Source organism: Sorex fumeus, unplaced genomic scaffold, assembly GCF_029834395.1.
Source record: "Sorex fumeus unplaced genomic scaffold, SorFum_2.1 ptg000047l, whole genome shotgun sequence".
Lineage (NCBI taxonomy): Eukaryota > Metazoa > Chordata > Mammalia > Eulipotyphla > Soricidae > Sorex > Sorex fumeus.
The window spans coordinates 39,711,368-39,728,604 of NW_026606104.1; the positions used below are offsets into that span (position 1 = coordinate 39,711,368).

At 50.7% G+C, this 17,237-nt stretch overlaps 2 protein-coding genes across 2 annotated transcripts; both read right to left on the reverse strand.

The window, feature by feature from the left end:
- Positions 1-2,190: 2,190 nt before the first annotated feature.
- On the reverse strand, positions 2,191-12,152 carry LACTBL1 (lactamase beta like 1). The gene is given in 7 exon segments (XM_056122934.1): positions 2,191-2,286; positions 2,288-2,351; positions 2,353-2,734; positions 2,737-2,906; positions 4,755-4,860; positions 6,117-6,298; positions 12,127-12,152. Coding segments are annotated over 7 exon segments (1,026 nt in total).
- Positions 12,153-13,109: 957 nt separating this feature from the next.
- TEX46 (testis expressed 46) lies at positions 13,110-16,441 on the reverse strand. Its single transcript, XM_056122935.1, has 2 exons — positions 16,250-16,441; positions 13,110-13,307 (listed from the first exon to the last, which is right to left on the reverse strand). Exons 1-2 carry the CDS (start codon positions 16,439-16,441, stop codon positions 13,110-13,112), a joined length of 390 nt encoding a protein of 129 aa, XP_055978910.1.
- Positions 16,442-17,237: the final 796 nt, after the last annotated feature.

Here is a 17,237-nt window from a genome sequence, read left to right on the forward strand (position 1 = left end):
TCAACTTGCCAGCAAATTATGCTGAGCGGGATGAGGGGTTCTGAAAGATTATACACTGTGTAACTCCAATTATAGACTATTCTTGAAATGACAAAATGATAAAAAAAAATGTAAAGCAAAGTGGTGGTTTCAAGGGTTAAGGAGAGGGAAAAGTTGGTAATCCAGTAGAACCATCTAGAAATGAGCAACAAAAGAGATTCTCATGAAGATGAAAATGTTCCGCATCTGGACTATAATTGTCAGTAACTCTCTTGTGATATGTTTGGCAAGATGTTTCTACTGGAGGAACCTAGGAGAAGGGTACACAGATTGTTTCTTACAACTTCATGGGAAATGAAAGGCCAGACAAAATACAAACCCAAGTTTTATATTAGATCAAATCGGCATAAAATGCATCAAAAATTTTAAACTTCTATTCTCCAAGAGACACATCAAAAAATTGAAAAGCAAGTCAAAACCTGGAGGACAAGATGTGCAATGCATATGTTTGACTTGAAGCCAGCCCATACAAAGAACTTTTACCACAGGTTACATGCAGTGCTGTTAAAACCACAATGAGGGAGAACTTCACTGCCACTCACATGTTTCAAAGTGGAAAATACTGACAACTGCTAAGTATAGGCAAAAATGCAGAGCAATAGCACATCTCATGTTGCAGATGGGGGAATAAAATAATACGATGCTTTAGGGAACTGCAGGGCAGTCACACCTAGGTATTTACACAAGAGAAATAAAAGCACATATTCCCAGCCCTTCTTCCCTGCAAAATAGCTACATTGGAATGCTTTCTCATGCTAGTGCCAATCTAGAAACAAAGGGCTCATCAGACAATAAATGGATAAACAACTGATGTTCCCATACCATGGAATACTACACTATTACATAGCAATCAATAGGTAAGGGTTTTAGGGTTTAGTACCTTGTTTTCCTTTTTTGTTTTTTATTTTTGTTCTGTTTTGCTTTGGGGCCATACCTGCAGTGCTCAGGGGACTATATGGGATAACAAAGATTGAACCTGGGTTGGCTGTGTGCAATGCAACTGCCCAAGCTGCTATACTAATTCTTCTATTGAAAAGCATCACCCGGAAGAAAGACTCAGATGTATATGTTCATTAATTTGTATTCTACAGGCAAATAAAGGATAGTGATAGAAAGTAGGTTAGTGGTCACCTGGGCTGGGTTTGCGGTGAGGTTAATGACAATGTTTTCTATTTTGATTGTGGTGGTGGATATAAGTATTTGTCAAAATCACTGGAGTGTTTCTTGATAATGCTTTTATTTGATGTAAATTATAACTGGAGGAAGTACCTTCCAAGCAGAACTCAGGGAGTCCAGGGGATCATGCCTAGTGGTGCCTGGTTCAATTCCAGGGTGCTAGGATGCCCTGAAGCTCCTGCCCTACCCTGCCAGGAACAGAGCTGGAGCCTCCAGGGTCACAGTGACATGCTTAGGGGGTCTGCACTGCCAAGGAACAAGCTCTGGCCCCACGCACAGAAAAGCTACCACACTCACCCTGGTTCTGCCTCCTCAATTACTAATGTTGCTTGTTTTGAAAGTCAAGTTAGGAGCCAGAGTGCTAGTACAGTGGGAAGTGCATTTGCCTTGCACACGGTAGCCCAGGGTTGCATCCCCAGCATCCCATATGGTTCCCAGGCGGCCCCTCCAGAAGTGATGCCTGAGGCCCTGTGACCCATTTTTAAGTGTAGAGTTCAGCTGTGGCAGAAACTAATGGTCAAGGAAATGGCTGAGATGCTGGTGTGTGCATGCGAGCACAGGAAGTGGGCTCAGATGCTGACCCGCCCTAGTGCAAGCATGAGGCCCCAGACTGGACCCCCAGAGCCTACAGCTGCTCCCCACTGTGCTGCCAGGTGTAGCCCTGATGGCCTCTGAGTTCCTGAAAATAAAATAAAAAGTCAAAACACAAAGCTCATATTTAGTCCTGGTTCTATCAATACAGAAGTACTGACAACCACGTAGTACTTTAAATTTCCATACATAATGCTTCTTCCCGGACCCCCTCCGCGTAGACACCAAACACTTTCCGAAAGGGCCGTGGGGTCCAGAGACTACTCTGTATAGCACCACTGCCCCACACGTGGGATTCCTGCAGCTTCACCTTCTCCCAATCCCAAACTCCGGGTTAAAGGGGAGCACGAAGATGAGGACGCGGACGAAGAGGCAGCTCCAGGTCTAGCCCCGCGACCCGTTGACCAGCTGCCCGTGCTGCGTCCCGAGGAAGCGGCAGGGCGCGCCCAGGAACACGCTGGCCACGTGCATCTGGACAACGGTGACCGCGCAGGCGGCGCAGCGCCAAAGTGCGGAAGGCGGCGGGCACCAGCGCGTCCACCCCTCCCGAACTAGCGCTGCCGTAGCTCGCCCACCGGCCCCGCTAGGTGCCCCCAGTCGAAGGTCTGATTGGAGAAGGTGCAGAGGCGAGCGGAGGGGCCGGGCTGCGGGATGCGCTCCGCCTCCCACGGGGCCCACTTCAGGGTGGGCAGGGCAAGTCGTAGGCAGCGCGCCCCCGGGTCGCGCCGGAGACGCAGCCCGGGCCCAGGCGCAGCGCCGCCACCAGGGAGAAGGTTCTGCACGCTCTCCAGCGCGTCATCAGCAGTGTGTGCCGCCTCGGGCTGCAGGAGCCTCCGCGGCCTACTGCCCAGTAGCTCCATGGCCAGCTTGGCCAGATCGGCGAAGGTGGGGCACGTCTGGCCCGACGGGCGGTACCAGCCCAGATCCGCAGAGCGCCAGCTGCCAAGCACGCATACGCCTAGGGAGTGAGGTGGAAGCCCCCGTGGGCCATTGCCAGTGTCTGGCGTGTTCTCTCGGAGACCCAGCACTGGTAATCCCGCTGCGCGGTGTGGGCCAGGATGTGGGCCAGGAACGAGAAGGCCAGCGTGCCGTAATGACCCCTGGATGGGGAGAGGTGGCAACTGGGAGGTGGCTTGAATGAATACAGTGCCACCCGCTCTGTCTGTGCCAGAGGCCACCATCAGACTGAATAGGACTGAGAAGCAATTGACTCACTTCCCCCTAGGTGGCCAGTCCCAGCTGACATTTAGATGACCATCAACTACAGCTGCCCGGAAAGAGGATTACCCAGAGAGGGGCAGAGAATTGCCCAGTGTCACAGCAGGTAAGAGGGATCCTTGGCACTGCACTGGATCAGGGTAAAGCAGATTTTACTGATCATTTGTCCGTTAGTCTATTCTACGTAATCAAATGGGAAACTAGAGTCTTCTGTGTTCCTGTGGATAGGGGGCAGGTGATAACCATCATTGAGGTCCAGGATAACTAATAAGAAGCAAAATTCTTTTTTCTATTTTTTTTTTTTGGCTTTTTGGGTCACACACGGTGATGCACAGGGTTTACTTCTGGCTCATGCATTCAGGAATTACTCCTGGCCATGCTTGGGGGACCATATGGGATGCTGGGAATCAAACCCGGGTTGGGCCGCCTGCAAGGCAAATGCCCTACCCGCTGTGCTATCACTCCAACCCCAAGAAGCAAAATTTCATCACTTCCTTCTTCCTGGCCTTGGTAGAAGACCAGCAATCAATAAGTGCGCTCTTTTCTTAACAAGAGAAATGCAGCTTCAGAAGCCACAAGTCAGGTACGAAGTATGCATGCCTTGCATTTGCAAGACCTGGGTTCCATTCCTGACCCCATCAAAACAAACACACACCATCATCAGGTTAGACGGGGGAGATGTCTTAGAGGGCTGGAGCACATGCAGAACTCCTGGTCTAATTCCTGGCACCCCATGATCCTCCCAGTACTGCACTGGAAATAACCCCCCCACACACATAAAAATCAAACTGCAGGGTAGCATGTGGATGTGTGAGAATTCACATTCTATTGGGCTCCAGCCTCCCTATTTTGCAGAGGAAGAAAGTGAGGTTCAGAGAGACAAAGAGCTTCCTCCAAGGCGGCACAACAAGTCCGTGGAAGACTTGAGAAATAGCTGGCAGGAGGACATCAGCCCAAGCATCCGGATCCTCTTGACCCTGAGATGCAGCAGAAGACAAATTGGGAAAGGGGACCTGCCCAGAGCCAGCAGCTGGAGGGGGCCTCTGAGGCTGGGCAGTGCCAGCTGACCTCTCTCCAGCCCTGAAGCCCCCATGCTCCCAGAAAAGGCTGCTCTATTCAGTGATGTCCCCCAGCTGTCCATCTCCTCATCAGCTTCCCTTGTATCTCCATCACGGCACTTGGCAGCATCCATATTGATCTCGCTGATCTGTTCACTCACAGAAGCCCAAGCTCTGCGAGGAAGCCCCAGCTGACTTGGTCCGCTGTACTAGCTCAGATCAACGCCTCCCAGCTACACAGGCAGGGCTCAGTCAGTGATGAGTTGTTGAATGGAAAGAACTTTTGAGGCTTGAGGCTGCAGCAGGTAGGGTGCTTGCCTTGCACCTGGCAGACCTAGGTTCAAACCCCAACACCACATGTGGTCCCTCAAGCCCCACCAGAGGTGATATCTGAGCACAGAGACAGAAGTAAGCTCTGAGTACCACTGGGTGTGACCACCCCCAAAAAAAAATAAATAAATAAAAAGAACACAAGGAGTAGCCCTGGCCCAGCTCCCTGCTGCCCTGGCTGAGCTGACCCTCTCTCTGCACCTCAGTCTTCTCAGCTTTGGAATAGGGATTTTATTTCATGATCCCCATGGTCTCCCTCTGGGCTGAGGTGGTACAAACTCTCTCCCAGGACTTAGATTCCTAGGATGTGGGCAGAGGACCACATCAGGGCATACTCCTCACTTGGTGCCTGGATCTTCCACCAGTGTGTCATCCTAGAGTAGGCTTAGGGCCTCCTGAGAGCTGCCCCTCCACAGCAGCGAGGCAGAGTGCAGCCTTCTGGGCAGTCCTAGGGAGAAACAGTGGTCAGACCAGCTGGGCCACTTAGCAGCGGCCTTGTGGGGCATCCTGGTGGGCCCCCACAAACCTTCCATGAATTGAGAGGTTAACAGTGGCAGTGGCGGGGTCAGGGAGGTGGTGCAGAGGGCTGGGATGCAGGCATTGCATGCAGAGTCGCTGAGTGTGACAGCCCAGAACCTTTGAGCCGTCCCCCTGATCCCTGATCATGATCATGATCATCCTGTTCTTCGTCAATTGCCTCGAGCAGGCACCAGTAACATCTCCTTTGTCCTAGCCCTGAGATTTTAAAAAGTGCCATATTCAAGGCTCTTTCAGGGTTAGGAGAATGAGACCCATCATTGTTACTGGTATTTGGCATATTGGGTAGGCCATGGGGAGTTTGCCAGACTCTGCTATGTGGGCAGGTTACATTCAGCAGCCTGCCAGGTTGTCCAAAGTAAGAAAGAGATAAGATGTCGCGCGGCCGCAGATGCGGCTGTGCGCTTCCTGGAGCTGGATTTTATAGTCTCTGGGTCTTGGCCCTTGATGGGATTACACGGCGCCAGGGGGCCAGTTGGTGGGTGTGACTCCTGCCTACTAGAAGATGGAGGATCTGGGTGGAGGATGCTCAGCCCCGATTCGGGCAGGCTTGGAGATCTCAGCCCCGGGACCCACATGCCTTTGTTCCTCTGCCAGTACCTTCGTGCGTGTGGAGAGTGGTCTCAGCATGGCTGTGGCTGGTTCTGGAGGTCTTCGACTGCCGGAGCTCTGCTCGGGGCGGGGAGGGAAACTCAACCCGCCCCACTCCAAGGGGCCCCGGCGAGGACAGCCAGGCGCGGGGACAGGAAACTCTGCCCCCTGGCCCAATTTTTTTCAATATTCTAAAAAGCCATTTGTAAAAAGCCATCTCTGTAAGATGCTTATTCTGTTCCTCTCCCTTCCCCACTTGTCTCTTGGGTTGTTGGTCTTCACATTAACTTAGAGGTTGTCTTTACATATTAAGGGAAATTTAGGTGGTTATTGGAGATTTGTCCACCAATACTAAAGTGTCGACTTCTTCACTTAATAAGATCTTGACCTGTCAGCTGGGTTTTGACCTGCCAGCTGATCTGGATTAAATACCCAGACTTTCTGGCTCTGATCTTCCTGGCAGATCTTTCTGCCTATCACCCAATGGGGTGGGCTAGGGGGAGTGCCAAAAACCAAACAAAAAGGGACAGACCAGCTACCTAGACCTGCACATTGGCTGTGGCTGGAGTCACTCACCAAAGAGCTGGCTGGTCATCCTCAACACAGTGACAGGAAATTGGCCCAGGACCTGCAGGTCTGAGACCAGGCCCAGAAAGTTGTTGGTGGTGAAGGTGCCTGCATACAGCTCCAGGGGGTCATTCAGAGAGACAAGGAGGCCCTCTTCACCCAGGTGGTACAGCACGAACACAGGGAAGAGGCTGGAGAGTATGCACAGTGGGGGACGGACACACAGGACGGAGGGCAGCCTTTTAGCCCCCCACCTACCTTCACCCCTGAGCCTAGCCTCCAACTTCCTGGTGGCCTCGGAAAGCCCTTGCTTCCCCCTTACTCAGGAGAACATGCCAGAGGCCCTGAGATTGGGCTGGGCAGACCCTCTCCAACTCCCTCCCATGCCAGACCCTTCTGCAAGCATGGCCCATTCTGGAACACTGCTGAGGTGGGTTCCCCCTACTCCCCAACTGACCCTCAATAGCCAAGCACTCCTCGCAGTGTTGGAGGGAGCGAGCACTCCTTGCAGTGGAGAGAGGATGGAGCAGGCTAGGCAGGAAGAGCACCTGCCACATACTCTCTGTAGCAGGTGCTGGGGAGCCAGTCAGGAACACAGCCATGCCTGGTGCTCAGCCCCTGTGGTGTAAAGGGGCACCACAGCCCTCCCACTAATGTGGGCACTGCGGGGCATTTGGCTTCATGAGCTTCAAAGAGTTGGCAGGCAGCACCTGGCAGAGAAATTGAGTCTGCCCCTAAGTGTCCCAGGGTGTTCACATCTGCTGCCAGGTGACAGGGGCCTGCCAGGGCAGCTCCTCCTAGGTGTCAAATATTCAGAGAATATTTCGACTCTCAGCTCTGTCACTGCCTGGGTAGCCTTGGTAAGTCATACCATGTTCATTTCTTCCTCTATAAAACAGGGCAATGACCCCTTGTGAGTGTGAGGAGTCAATGAACGAGTAAAGCAGCCCGCTAGGACCCACAGGGCTCCAGACAGGCAGCTTCTTGCCAGGAGTTGGCTTTCAGGCCACAAGTTCTGCCCAGCCTCTGGGACAGGCCCCAGCTCCCCAGGAAAAGTTCGAGAGCTTCACTCTCCAGGCCAGAATCAGTGCTCAATAGGATTTGCATGCGGGAGGTCTGGGTTCCACCCCCAGCACCTTATGGTCCCCATAGCACTACCGGAGCAACCCCTGAGCACTAAACCAGGAGTCGCCACCAAACATGGCCAGGTGGGGCTTCAAAAACAATCTCCCTTCTTCCCCCAATCACCCCATCCCCCAGCCGCCCAGGGTGCAACCTGGAGAGTGTTGGAGCTACCTCGGTGACTCTGCTATGTGTCTGAGGTGGAGACTAGCGGCCCAGCCCCTGGAGGCCCTGCTTATGCTCCGCATGTGCCAGATACACTGTGGGCCCTGAGCCAGTGTAGCACCTGGGAATCTGAATTTCCGACAAGTTCCCGGGTGACGGTGATGCTAAGCATGCATCACCCAAGGAACTGCACCAGCGTCCACCCCATTATCCCTACAGAGTCCCCAAGCACCCCATGCTGCTCTCCCGCCTTCCCTCAGTCCAGCCCCGCCCCTTCATCTCTAGACCCGAATCATAGCATGTCATACCACAATATGGCCACACAGTGGCAGTAGACACTCAGGTGTAAAAATTCTGGCCAAGGCTGCACCTCCCAGCTGAAGGATCATTTAAGTGCTTTTCTTCCTCCAGGCATTTGTCCAAGGGCTTTCCACCTACAGCTGAGATAATTACCACTACAGCCCCGTGAGGGCGGGATTTCTTATCCTTTTCATAGACGAGAGATCATATTAGTCCTTCACTGGAATAGCCTCTGACCACCCACTGCTATTTGGAAAAATCAAATCCTTATTCGTACAGTGTGTACCCCACCCAGCCGATCTTTAAATACTCCACTCTTTGTCGAGGGGGAGGAGGGGATGTGTCTACATCTGGCAGTGCTCAGGGCTGTTTTTTGCTCACTGCTCAGAGGTTACTCCTGGCGATGCTCAGAGGCCTCCTGCAGACAAAGCACGCACTCAGCCTGTAGAATCACATCTCTGTGACTCCTCTGTACTCTACTTTTGGGTGTGGGAGTTTGGGCCACGCCTGGCTGTGTTTGAGGCTTACTCCTGGCTCTGGCTGGTGTTCGGAGTCCATGTGCAGTGGTTGGGATAGAACCTGGATTGACTGTATGCAAGGCAAGCGCCTTACCCATTATCTCCCCAGCCCTAATACTCTATACACAGGCAAGGGTAAGTCAGTGAAGAAAACTGGTCTCATGGGGGCCAGAGCGATAGTACAGGGGGCAAAGCACTTGCCTTGCACATGATCAACCCACGTTTGATCCCTATCATCCCATATGGTCCCGAGTCCCAGCAGAAGTGATCTCTGAGCACAGAGCAAGGAATAAGCTCTGAGCACCAGATGTGACCCAAGAAAGAAAGAAGGAAGGAAGGAAGGAAGGAAGGAAGGAAGGAAGGAAGGAAGGAAGGAAGAAAAAACTGTTCTCAGAACCTCAATTACCAGGGGACCTACTCCTGGGAACTACTACTAATGCTGAGAGCACCTGGGGTCCCCAGGAGTTGGAGACCCCATGGAATCATTTCTGCTTTGGAGAGTGGTTTCCCACCTGCTATTTCACCATTGGAAATCTAGAGTGAAACACCCCTGCTCACTGCAGGGTCTACCAGTATAAGCCACATTTTTTTTTCTGAGGTTCATCCCTTGATCTAGGGGCTCTTCATACCTAAGCCTGCCTGGCAGGACTAGAAATCAACTGGATTCATCATGGGACTTGCCGTGAAGGTTGGCAACGCTAGAAGAGACATTGTAGGTGGAGGGAGGCCAAAGCCCATCACAGAGGCCTGAACCATCTGACCAAGTCAGGGGAAAGACAGGAAGGAAGTGGACCTGGCCCCAGGGCTTGCTTCTGCTGTCTCTCCATAGGCCTGGCTGATGGCCACAGGAGGCAAGTGTCCCTGAAGCCTGCAGGTGGCTGGTTTAAAGCAACAGAGGAGAGAGTACGGGAGTGAAGGCACTTTGCCTTGTAAGTAGCTGACCCCAATTCCATCCCTGGCACCACACAGCCCCCCGAGTACTGCTGGAAATGGCACAGAGCCAGGAGTTGCCTCCAAAAACTGCCTGATGTGGTGAAAATTTTCCCTCTCCCTCTTCCCACTCGCATACCCCTGTGCAAAGCAGGACAAGCAGAGTCCCTGTTGGCCGAGCCCCGGGCTGAGGTGGCAGCTCAGAGTTCCAGCACTGGATGGCATCACAGCAGGAGCGTCTCAGGACTGTGAGCACATAAAGGTGCTCACTTAAGCCTTGAGAGTCTGGGTCTATCTGCTTGTGAGAGCGTAGCTAAACCATGAACAGAGCATGCCAAACCCATTGTTAACAACTTATCAAGGGCGAATAATCAGATCCATGGGTCATTGTGCCAGGCATAACCACCATGAGCCACGCATGGCATGGGCAAGGGATCTGTTGAGCTACCACAGACCTCCAGGGTGGATTTACTGGTGTGGTAGGTCTCTGGAGATCTAAGACATCTAGGTCTAGGTGAATGTATGGCCATGTGTCTTGATCAGCTTCTTCATCCCAGAGGCTCACTCTCCCAGACACAGTGCCTCCGTAGGGGGAGGTCTTTATATGTCAACTGGGACCAAGTTGGTGGCCAAGTTGCTATCTCTCTTTCCATAGTAGGGCTTTACCATGTGGCTATTTTATTAATGATCCAGCTCTGGGTGACCCCGGGGCCTGGCCATATCAAAAGGCCCTTGGCAACAGTCTGTGGATCTGTGTTAAAAGGGCCCTTTGTAAAGGTGTGGGCAGGCTCTAGGGAAGCCAAGGGTGGTGCTGTAGCCTGAGCTTGTATCCGGGGGACCATACACCCACCTCTGAACCCAGAGGGAATCACAGGCCAGAGTCACCCAGCAAGGAGAGCAACCCTTTTATGGGGGAACCCAGCTACCTCAAAACCAGTCAAGGAAACGCCATGGGGGTGGCAACTGTGGAGCAGGGGTGTGTGTGTGTGGAGGGCAGGGAACTCAGCCTCCACCTCCTCCATGGCTTGGTCTCTTTGCCCGCTGGTCAAATCTAGCCAGGAGCCACCAGACCCAGGAAGCTGATGAAAGGTGTTGCAGGTTTGACACCCACCCCACCTGAGGGGAAATTGAATTGAGCAAGGGGTGGGGAGTGGAGCAGGGTGGGGAGTGAGTAGAAGGTGCCTCGCACAGGGAGGGGTGATTGTCAGTGCTGGGGCAGAGGAGTTCCCCCCAGGGGAGCCACTCTTACAAGGACCTAGGGGTGCTGTGGCTCATCCTATTCTCACAGCAACTGACTAGAGCAGCTAAGCTCCCCCTTCACGTCATAAGGAAACTAAATAACTGGCTTGAGAGGCGTCCCAGATGGCCCTGCTGGCTGTCACTCAAGTTAGGAATGAAAGCCAGCCAGTTGCAGCAGAGTGCGCAGTCAGAGAAGATGATGAGGATGAGGAGGAGGAGGAGGAGGAGGAGAAGGAAGAGGAGGAGGAGGAAGAGGAGGAGGAGGAGGAGGAGGAGGAGAAGGAAGAGGAGGAGGAGGAGGAGGAGAAGGAAGAGGAGGAGGAGGAAGAGGAGGAGGAGGAAGAGGAGGAGGAGGAGGAGGAGGAGGAGGAGGAGAAGGAAGAGGAGGAGGAGGAAGAGGAGGAGGAGGAGGAGGAAAGGATGCAGGTGATGAAGCCATTGTAAGGGGTTGTGAGGGCATATACAGAGGCACAAGGAGAAATGTTTACCCTCAGAGTTTATCACCTAGCTAAGAGGAAGGAGGGAGGAAGGAAGCAATATGTGGAGTCCAGGCCACTGCTCCAGGATTCCATACTCCACCAGAGAATTATTACAGAAAAAAATGCAGGGGACATGCAGGATGTGGGAGATACCAGGATGTGGCTCAGGGTGAGATGGCCAGCAGGTGTCCGACTCCTGGCACTGTTGTCGAGACCGCTGCCACCACAGTGCACCCACCCATGGACTAGCCCAAGTGTGCGACCCCAGCAAAAACTACAAACAAGTGCACAGTCCCCACGTGTGTGGTGTGTGTGACACCCAGATATTGCTGCAGCAGCAGCAGCAGCAGCAGCAGCAGGAGCAAGGGGATGGGGAAGATGGAAATGCCGGGGAGGTCCTAGGGAACGTGCTTTACTGGGTCTACATGGAGGGAAGCACTATGGAGAGTCGGCTTGGGAAGGGGTGATGCACTGTAAGGTAGAAGGGGGACAAATGCCAGCGGAAGGGTAAAGCAAAGAGGGAGATGCCCATGGGGGTTGCCAGTCACCCTTGTTTGGTTAGAAGATGTGAGACTGGGGGGTGGAGCGACAGCACAGCAAATAAGGCGTTTGCTTTGCACATTACCAACTTGGGTTCAATTCCCAGCATCTCATATGGTCCCCTGAGTACCACCAGGAGAAATTTCTGAGTGCAGAGCCAGAAGGAATCCCTGAGCACCGCCGGGTGTGGCCCAAAGCTACAGGGAACAATGGCTCCCTCCAAGCTCCCTGTAGAGAGGAGAGAAGGTACTCTTGATGGTCTCTCAAACTCCCACTCATAATCTCCCTTTTTTGGAGGGAGTGTTCTCAAGCAGTGCTCAGCAGGCCTGGGGACCCCACAGCCATTCTTGGCCAACCAATCAGTGGTTCAGTGCAAGGGCCTGAATTTCTGCTCAGATATTCACACTGGTGGCTTTCCCCCAGCCACCTTGGCAGTGCTCAATCCTCCGAGACCAAATCAGGGGGCTAGAGGGCATTTGCCTTGCATGTGGCTCACCTTGTTTCATTCCCCAGCATCCCATATGGTCCCCCCAAAACCGCCAAGAATAATTTCCTGAGTCCAGAGCTAGAAGTAACTCCTGAGCATTGCAGGACATGACCCAAATAGGAAAAAAAAAATCAACAACAAAAAAACTGAGTCAGGCAACACTCAGGGAACCAAGCAGTGCCTAAATGGAACCTGTGTTGGGCATACGCAAGTCATGCACCCTGACCTCCCTTCCCCACCTTCCAAAGAACCATGCCTTCTCCATGGTTCCCAATCTCCCTTTTTAAATGCCAAATTGACAGGCTCTGATCTGTCAGTGAGCACCCAAGCTCTGGTTGGAGCTTAGTAACATTGCTTGGTTTTCATTGGGTTTATTTTGATAGCGATATTCTACTTCAGGCCAATGAAACTGCCTTCAAGGTTTATTTGTTTTTATAATTATTTTCCTCAACAGATACATTTATTTAAGAAAAACAGTATCAGGGCTGGAGCAATAGCACAGCGGGTAGGGCGTTTGCCTTGCACATGCCCAACCCAGGTTTGATTCCCAACATCTCTTACTCCCACCAGGAGTAATTCCTGAGTGCATCAGCCAGGAATAACTCCTGTGCATTGCTGGGTATGACCCCAACATAAAATTAAATAAAACTTTATCAACTTAAGGTAAAGGATGAAGTGAAACATTGGGTTTGTTCCAGGCTACTGCAAACACGGCAAAGTTAAAATGCACACTAATGACTCATGCCTAGGAGTATAATGCATATGGAAGGGGGTCAATCACAGAGGACCACAATCAGGAATGTGGGTGTGAGTCCAGCGACCATGGTGGGAAGACACTGGCTCCGGATCCTGACCAGGGCCTTGCTTGGCCCTGTGAGAGAACCTTCCTGTGAGAGACCTGGACGGAACTGAGGGGAGCTGGGACAGTGCTAGGGAGGCCACTGTCATACTCAGGGTGATCAGGGACAGAGCCTGGACTGCAGTCAGAGTGTCCAGCTGAAAGGAGAGGAGTGGCTATCTTCTAGAACCCTGTCAGGCTATGGCACTGGGTGCTGTCTGGCTGACCTGGGTCATACAGACATCCTTTCCAGTAGCGACTTTTCAGCCCTCAATCCTTCTCTTGGGTGTGATTCACTAAGAAAACTCAGTCTCTTTTGATGGGGTTTTACTGAGTCAAGGTAACATCAGAAGAGTCTGGCACACCCCAGACTCTCGGAGTTTCTTAGGGGGAAATGGAAGTATAGTCAGAGAGGGTGGAGAAAATGGATTCGCGCCTCCTCGGCCGCTGCTTCCCCCGGGAGAGAGTCCGGTGTCGGTTTGACTTCTTACAGTGGTTCATTCTGTTCCATACAATGAACATCTGGTTTTCTAAGACCTTCAGCTTCATTTCACTGAACAGAAGCCGTTCAAGGATCTTGTCCTGGAGGGCGAAGCAGGCATGCAGTCTCTCAACTTCTTTAGTAGGCATGGCTGGGGGTTTGTCTTCAGGTGGCTTTTCTTTCTCCTCTTCTTTCTAAACTCCACACCAATATGTGAAGAAGCAAAGCTGATTATCCCTGAGGACCCTTTCCCTCAACTGGTGTACAAATGTCGTCTCCGAGAGAGAAAGAAGAAAAGTGCCTGTCATAGAGGTAGGGTGGGAAGGGGGGGGGAAGGGTTGTTTGGGGATGGCAGGAGGGAAACTGGGGACATTGGCGGTAGGAAATATACACTGGTTGAGGGATGGATGATGGAACATGGTATGACTGAAACCCAATCATGAACGGCTTTGTAATGTTTTATCTCATGCTAATTCAATAAAAGCAAACAAAAAATTTAAAATGTCATATTCCTGGATTCTCACCACTAACAGGGATATCTCTGCCATATCTCATAGTAAAGTCACACTCAGCCTGCAGGGAAAGCCCCCAGAGTCCCAGCACCCTCTGCCCCCTGTTGGCTTTGTCTTAGAGTAGTAACGACACGGCCCACATATCTACACTGATCCACACTTATCTAGACCGGCCTCATTCGCTGTTTCCAGAGCCTGTGCTTTGCTGTGTGCCTCTTCTGAGGGTCTTGCCAGCACTCAGAAAATCTCCAAGTGCTAAATCTCGCTGGCTATAGCTTCATGTTCTTTTCTCTGTCATTCTTACCTGTCTCTTACCACTTAATAATAACAGGATTTTCTTTTCTTATTAAAGCCATTTGACAATTTGGACCCAGAGTAGAGATCAAGCAGCCACAAAAATTCATGGATACACTCATCTCCTGGTTGAAACTTGGAGAGGGGGGCAGGCCAAGTCCTCACCCTACTGAAACCCCAGCAGCTGCACTCACCCCTTACGGCTGCCACCATTCCAACGTCCCAACTCCACCACTTCATGACTGAGCTCTGCAGATGCCAAATTGCTGAAAATTTCAGGTACATCATCTTCAGGCTAAAATCTGGGGTCTTCTTGGAGTGGAAGTGGACAGCGTCCCCACTCCCCTACACTCTCATACTTCCAGAAGCCCTGGCAGTCACATCCACATTGTACAACTGCTGCCATGTATGTAGGTGCACTTCCCAGTGAAATATCCTAGAGTTTCTAGAGTGTGTGGCCACATTTGTGGATGCTTGATACCTCTAAACTCTACAATACTGACATCCCAGTGTCAAATTTTCCCATCAAATTAGATGGGAAAATAGCATAGAAGCCAACTAAGCTCAAATAACAAGAACATTAACACAGAAGGTTCAACTAGCAACAACAGCTTAGTAAACCCTTGAACAAGGACTTAATGTCCTCATGGCGAGACATAACAATTTTCACAAATTTAACTGATCTGCCCAACACCACCCCAAGATGGGCGAGAGTGCATTGGGACATACCTGGCTGTGCTCAGTGCTTATTCTGGGCTTTGTGCTCAGGGATCACTCCTGGTGGGGATGGAGGAATATATTCAATGCTAGGAATGGAACCTGAGTTGGCCACATGCAAGGTAAGTGCCCTGCCCTTTGTAATATATCTCTGGCCCCACACACACATTTTTTGTTTTGGGGGGCACAACCAGCTATTCTAGGGTTTACTCCTGGCTCTCCACTCAGAGATCACTCCTGGATGGTGGTGGGTGGCCATATATGGTACCAGGGATCAAAACCAGGTTGGTCATGTTCAAGACAAGTGCCTTACCACACTGTATTATCTTTCCAGCCCCCAAATTTAAAAAAAAAATCCAGTACTGTATACTATTTATTCAAAGTCTAAGTTTCTGTCCTTTGTTTACCATAAAATCCACAAATGAGCAAATCCCCGCATTTTGAAACTGTGTTGAGAGAACAATATTACAACAAATACCCAATTTCCCACACCAACTTAAGAAAATATCACAAAGAAAACTAAAGTACCCTGTGTATATCCCTACCTCCTTGAGTCTCTCTTCACAATTGCATGAAAATTAAGAAATCCTGCCTCTGTGAAAAAAATTTACTAACATATGATTCACAAACAAGACCATAGATTGTATGGTATTAGTACGGTCACAGTCACGGTCACTGTCCTCCCGTTGTTCATCGATTTGCTCGAGCGGGCCCAGTAACATCTCCATTGGAGACTTTGTTGTTACTGTGTCTGGCATATCGAATATGTCACGGGGAGCTTGCCAGGCTCTGCCGTGCGGGCGAGATACTCTCGGTAGCTTGCCGGGCTCTCCGAGAGGGGCGGAGGAATCGAACTCGGGTCGGCCATGTTGACTGCGTGCAAGGCAAAAGCCTTACCCGCTGTGCTATCGCTCCAGCCCCATGGTATTAGTAGTATTAATTTAAAAAATTGTAGGTGACAGAGAGTACCACAGGTAAGGAGTTTGTCTTTCACACAGCCGACCCAGGTTAAATCCCTGGCACCCCATATGGTCCCGAGTCCTGCCAGGAGTGATCCCTGAGCAGAGTCCGGAGTAACCCCTTAGCATGACTGGGTGTGACCACAAAACAATGCAAAAAACATTTGTATAAAACATTTCACTATCTATGCACATATTTGTTGTGTTCATTATTCTATTTTAGAACTGTCTTTCTTATTATATCTTTAATCTATCCATTTAAGGTTTTTTTCCTTTTAAAGTCAAAGGTTTTACTATTGCTAAAGCAGGTTGACATCAAACACAGTGGGGAGTAGATTCCGGGATGGGGGACCTATTTTACAGCCAAGACAACTGAATCCTGGACTGAAAAACTGTGGAGGAAGAGCTTAGCCCTCTTATTAACAGAAAGAAAGAAAACAGGGACTTTGACCTGAATCCCGAGTTCCTCAGTCTTACTCTACCATCCACACACCTTTCTTGTCTCTCCACGCCCCAATCCAGGTGGAACCACCCCATCATCTTAAGGCACCTCTTGCTCACCTGCTCTGGCTCTGGAGGGGGAGGCTTGAGTTCATACTTGACCAGCCAGTTGCTAAGCAACAGCAGAAGGAATAGAAACCCAAACAAGGTTGGCTTATAGCTGACCAGCCAAGCCATCAATGCACCGATGGAACCTGAGGAAGCAAGTATTTCATGGAGATATCTAAAGAGAGACACTAGCTCCCCCAGCATTATGGTTTAAAGGCACAAAGGCCCCAAGACCATGTCTTGGTCCTTCTCTGGGACAGTTTCCTTCCATGATAGGAGTCAAGGTTACCAGTCTATGGAGTCATAGCCTGGCTCCCTCCTCCAGCTGCCGCATAACAATAACAGGAAACTCTGTTAGTCTAGCAGCCAGGCTGACAGGCAATGTGCAAGTGTCATCTCCTGATGTCCTCACAACAGCCACCAGTGAGGTAGTCCTCAGCTATCCCATTTTATCCAGCAATACCACTGGTAATGAAAGGACCAGCTATGTAAAGCCTTGGCCCTCAGAGTGAGGGAAAATGCAAGAAGATTCAGAATCTGGACCCAAGAGAAAATATTCCTGTGAATTCAGAGCCACACTTCAACATGGTCTAACTTGCTCACCTATCAGTCACCTGCTGCTTTAGGTACGGCAACTTTGGTTGACTTGCCTTTTCGTGTTGCTTATAGTCCCAGTGAGGTAAAGCCAGATTTTGACTTCTTCAAAAGATTTTTTTAATACAGTAATTCCACTTGGGGGTATATCCATGAGAATAGAAAGCAAGGTTTTAAGCAGTTGTCTTTGTAACTATGTCCATCACAGCATGATTCACAACAGCTGAACGGTAAAATCAACTTAAAAGTTCATCAAGAAATGAATGGATTATCAAAATGTTGTGTGTCCGCTGAACAAGAGCTGAGGGTTAAAAGTAGGTAAGGGATATTCTGGATAACCTTTCCGTATCAATATTGCAAACCACAGTGCCCACAGGAGAGAGAGAGGGAGAGGGGAGAGAGAGAG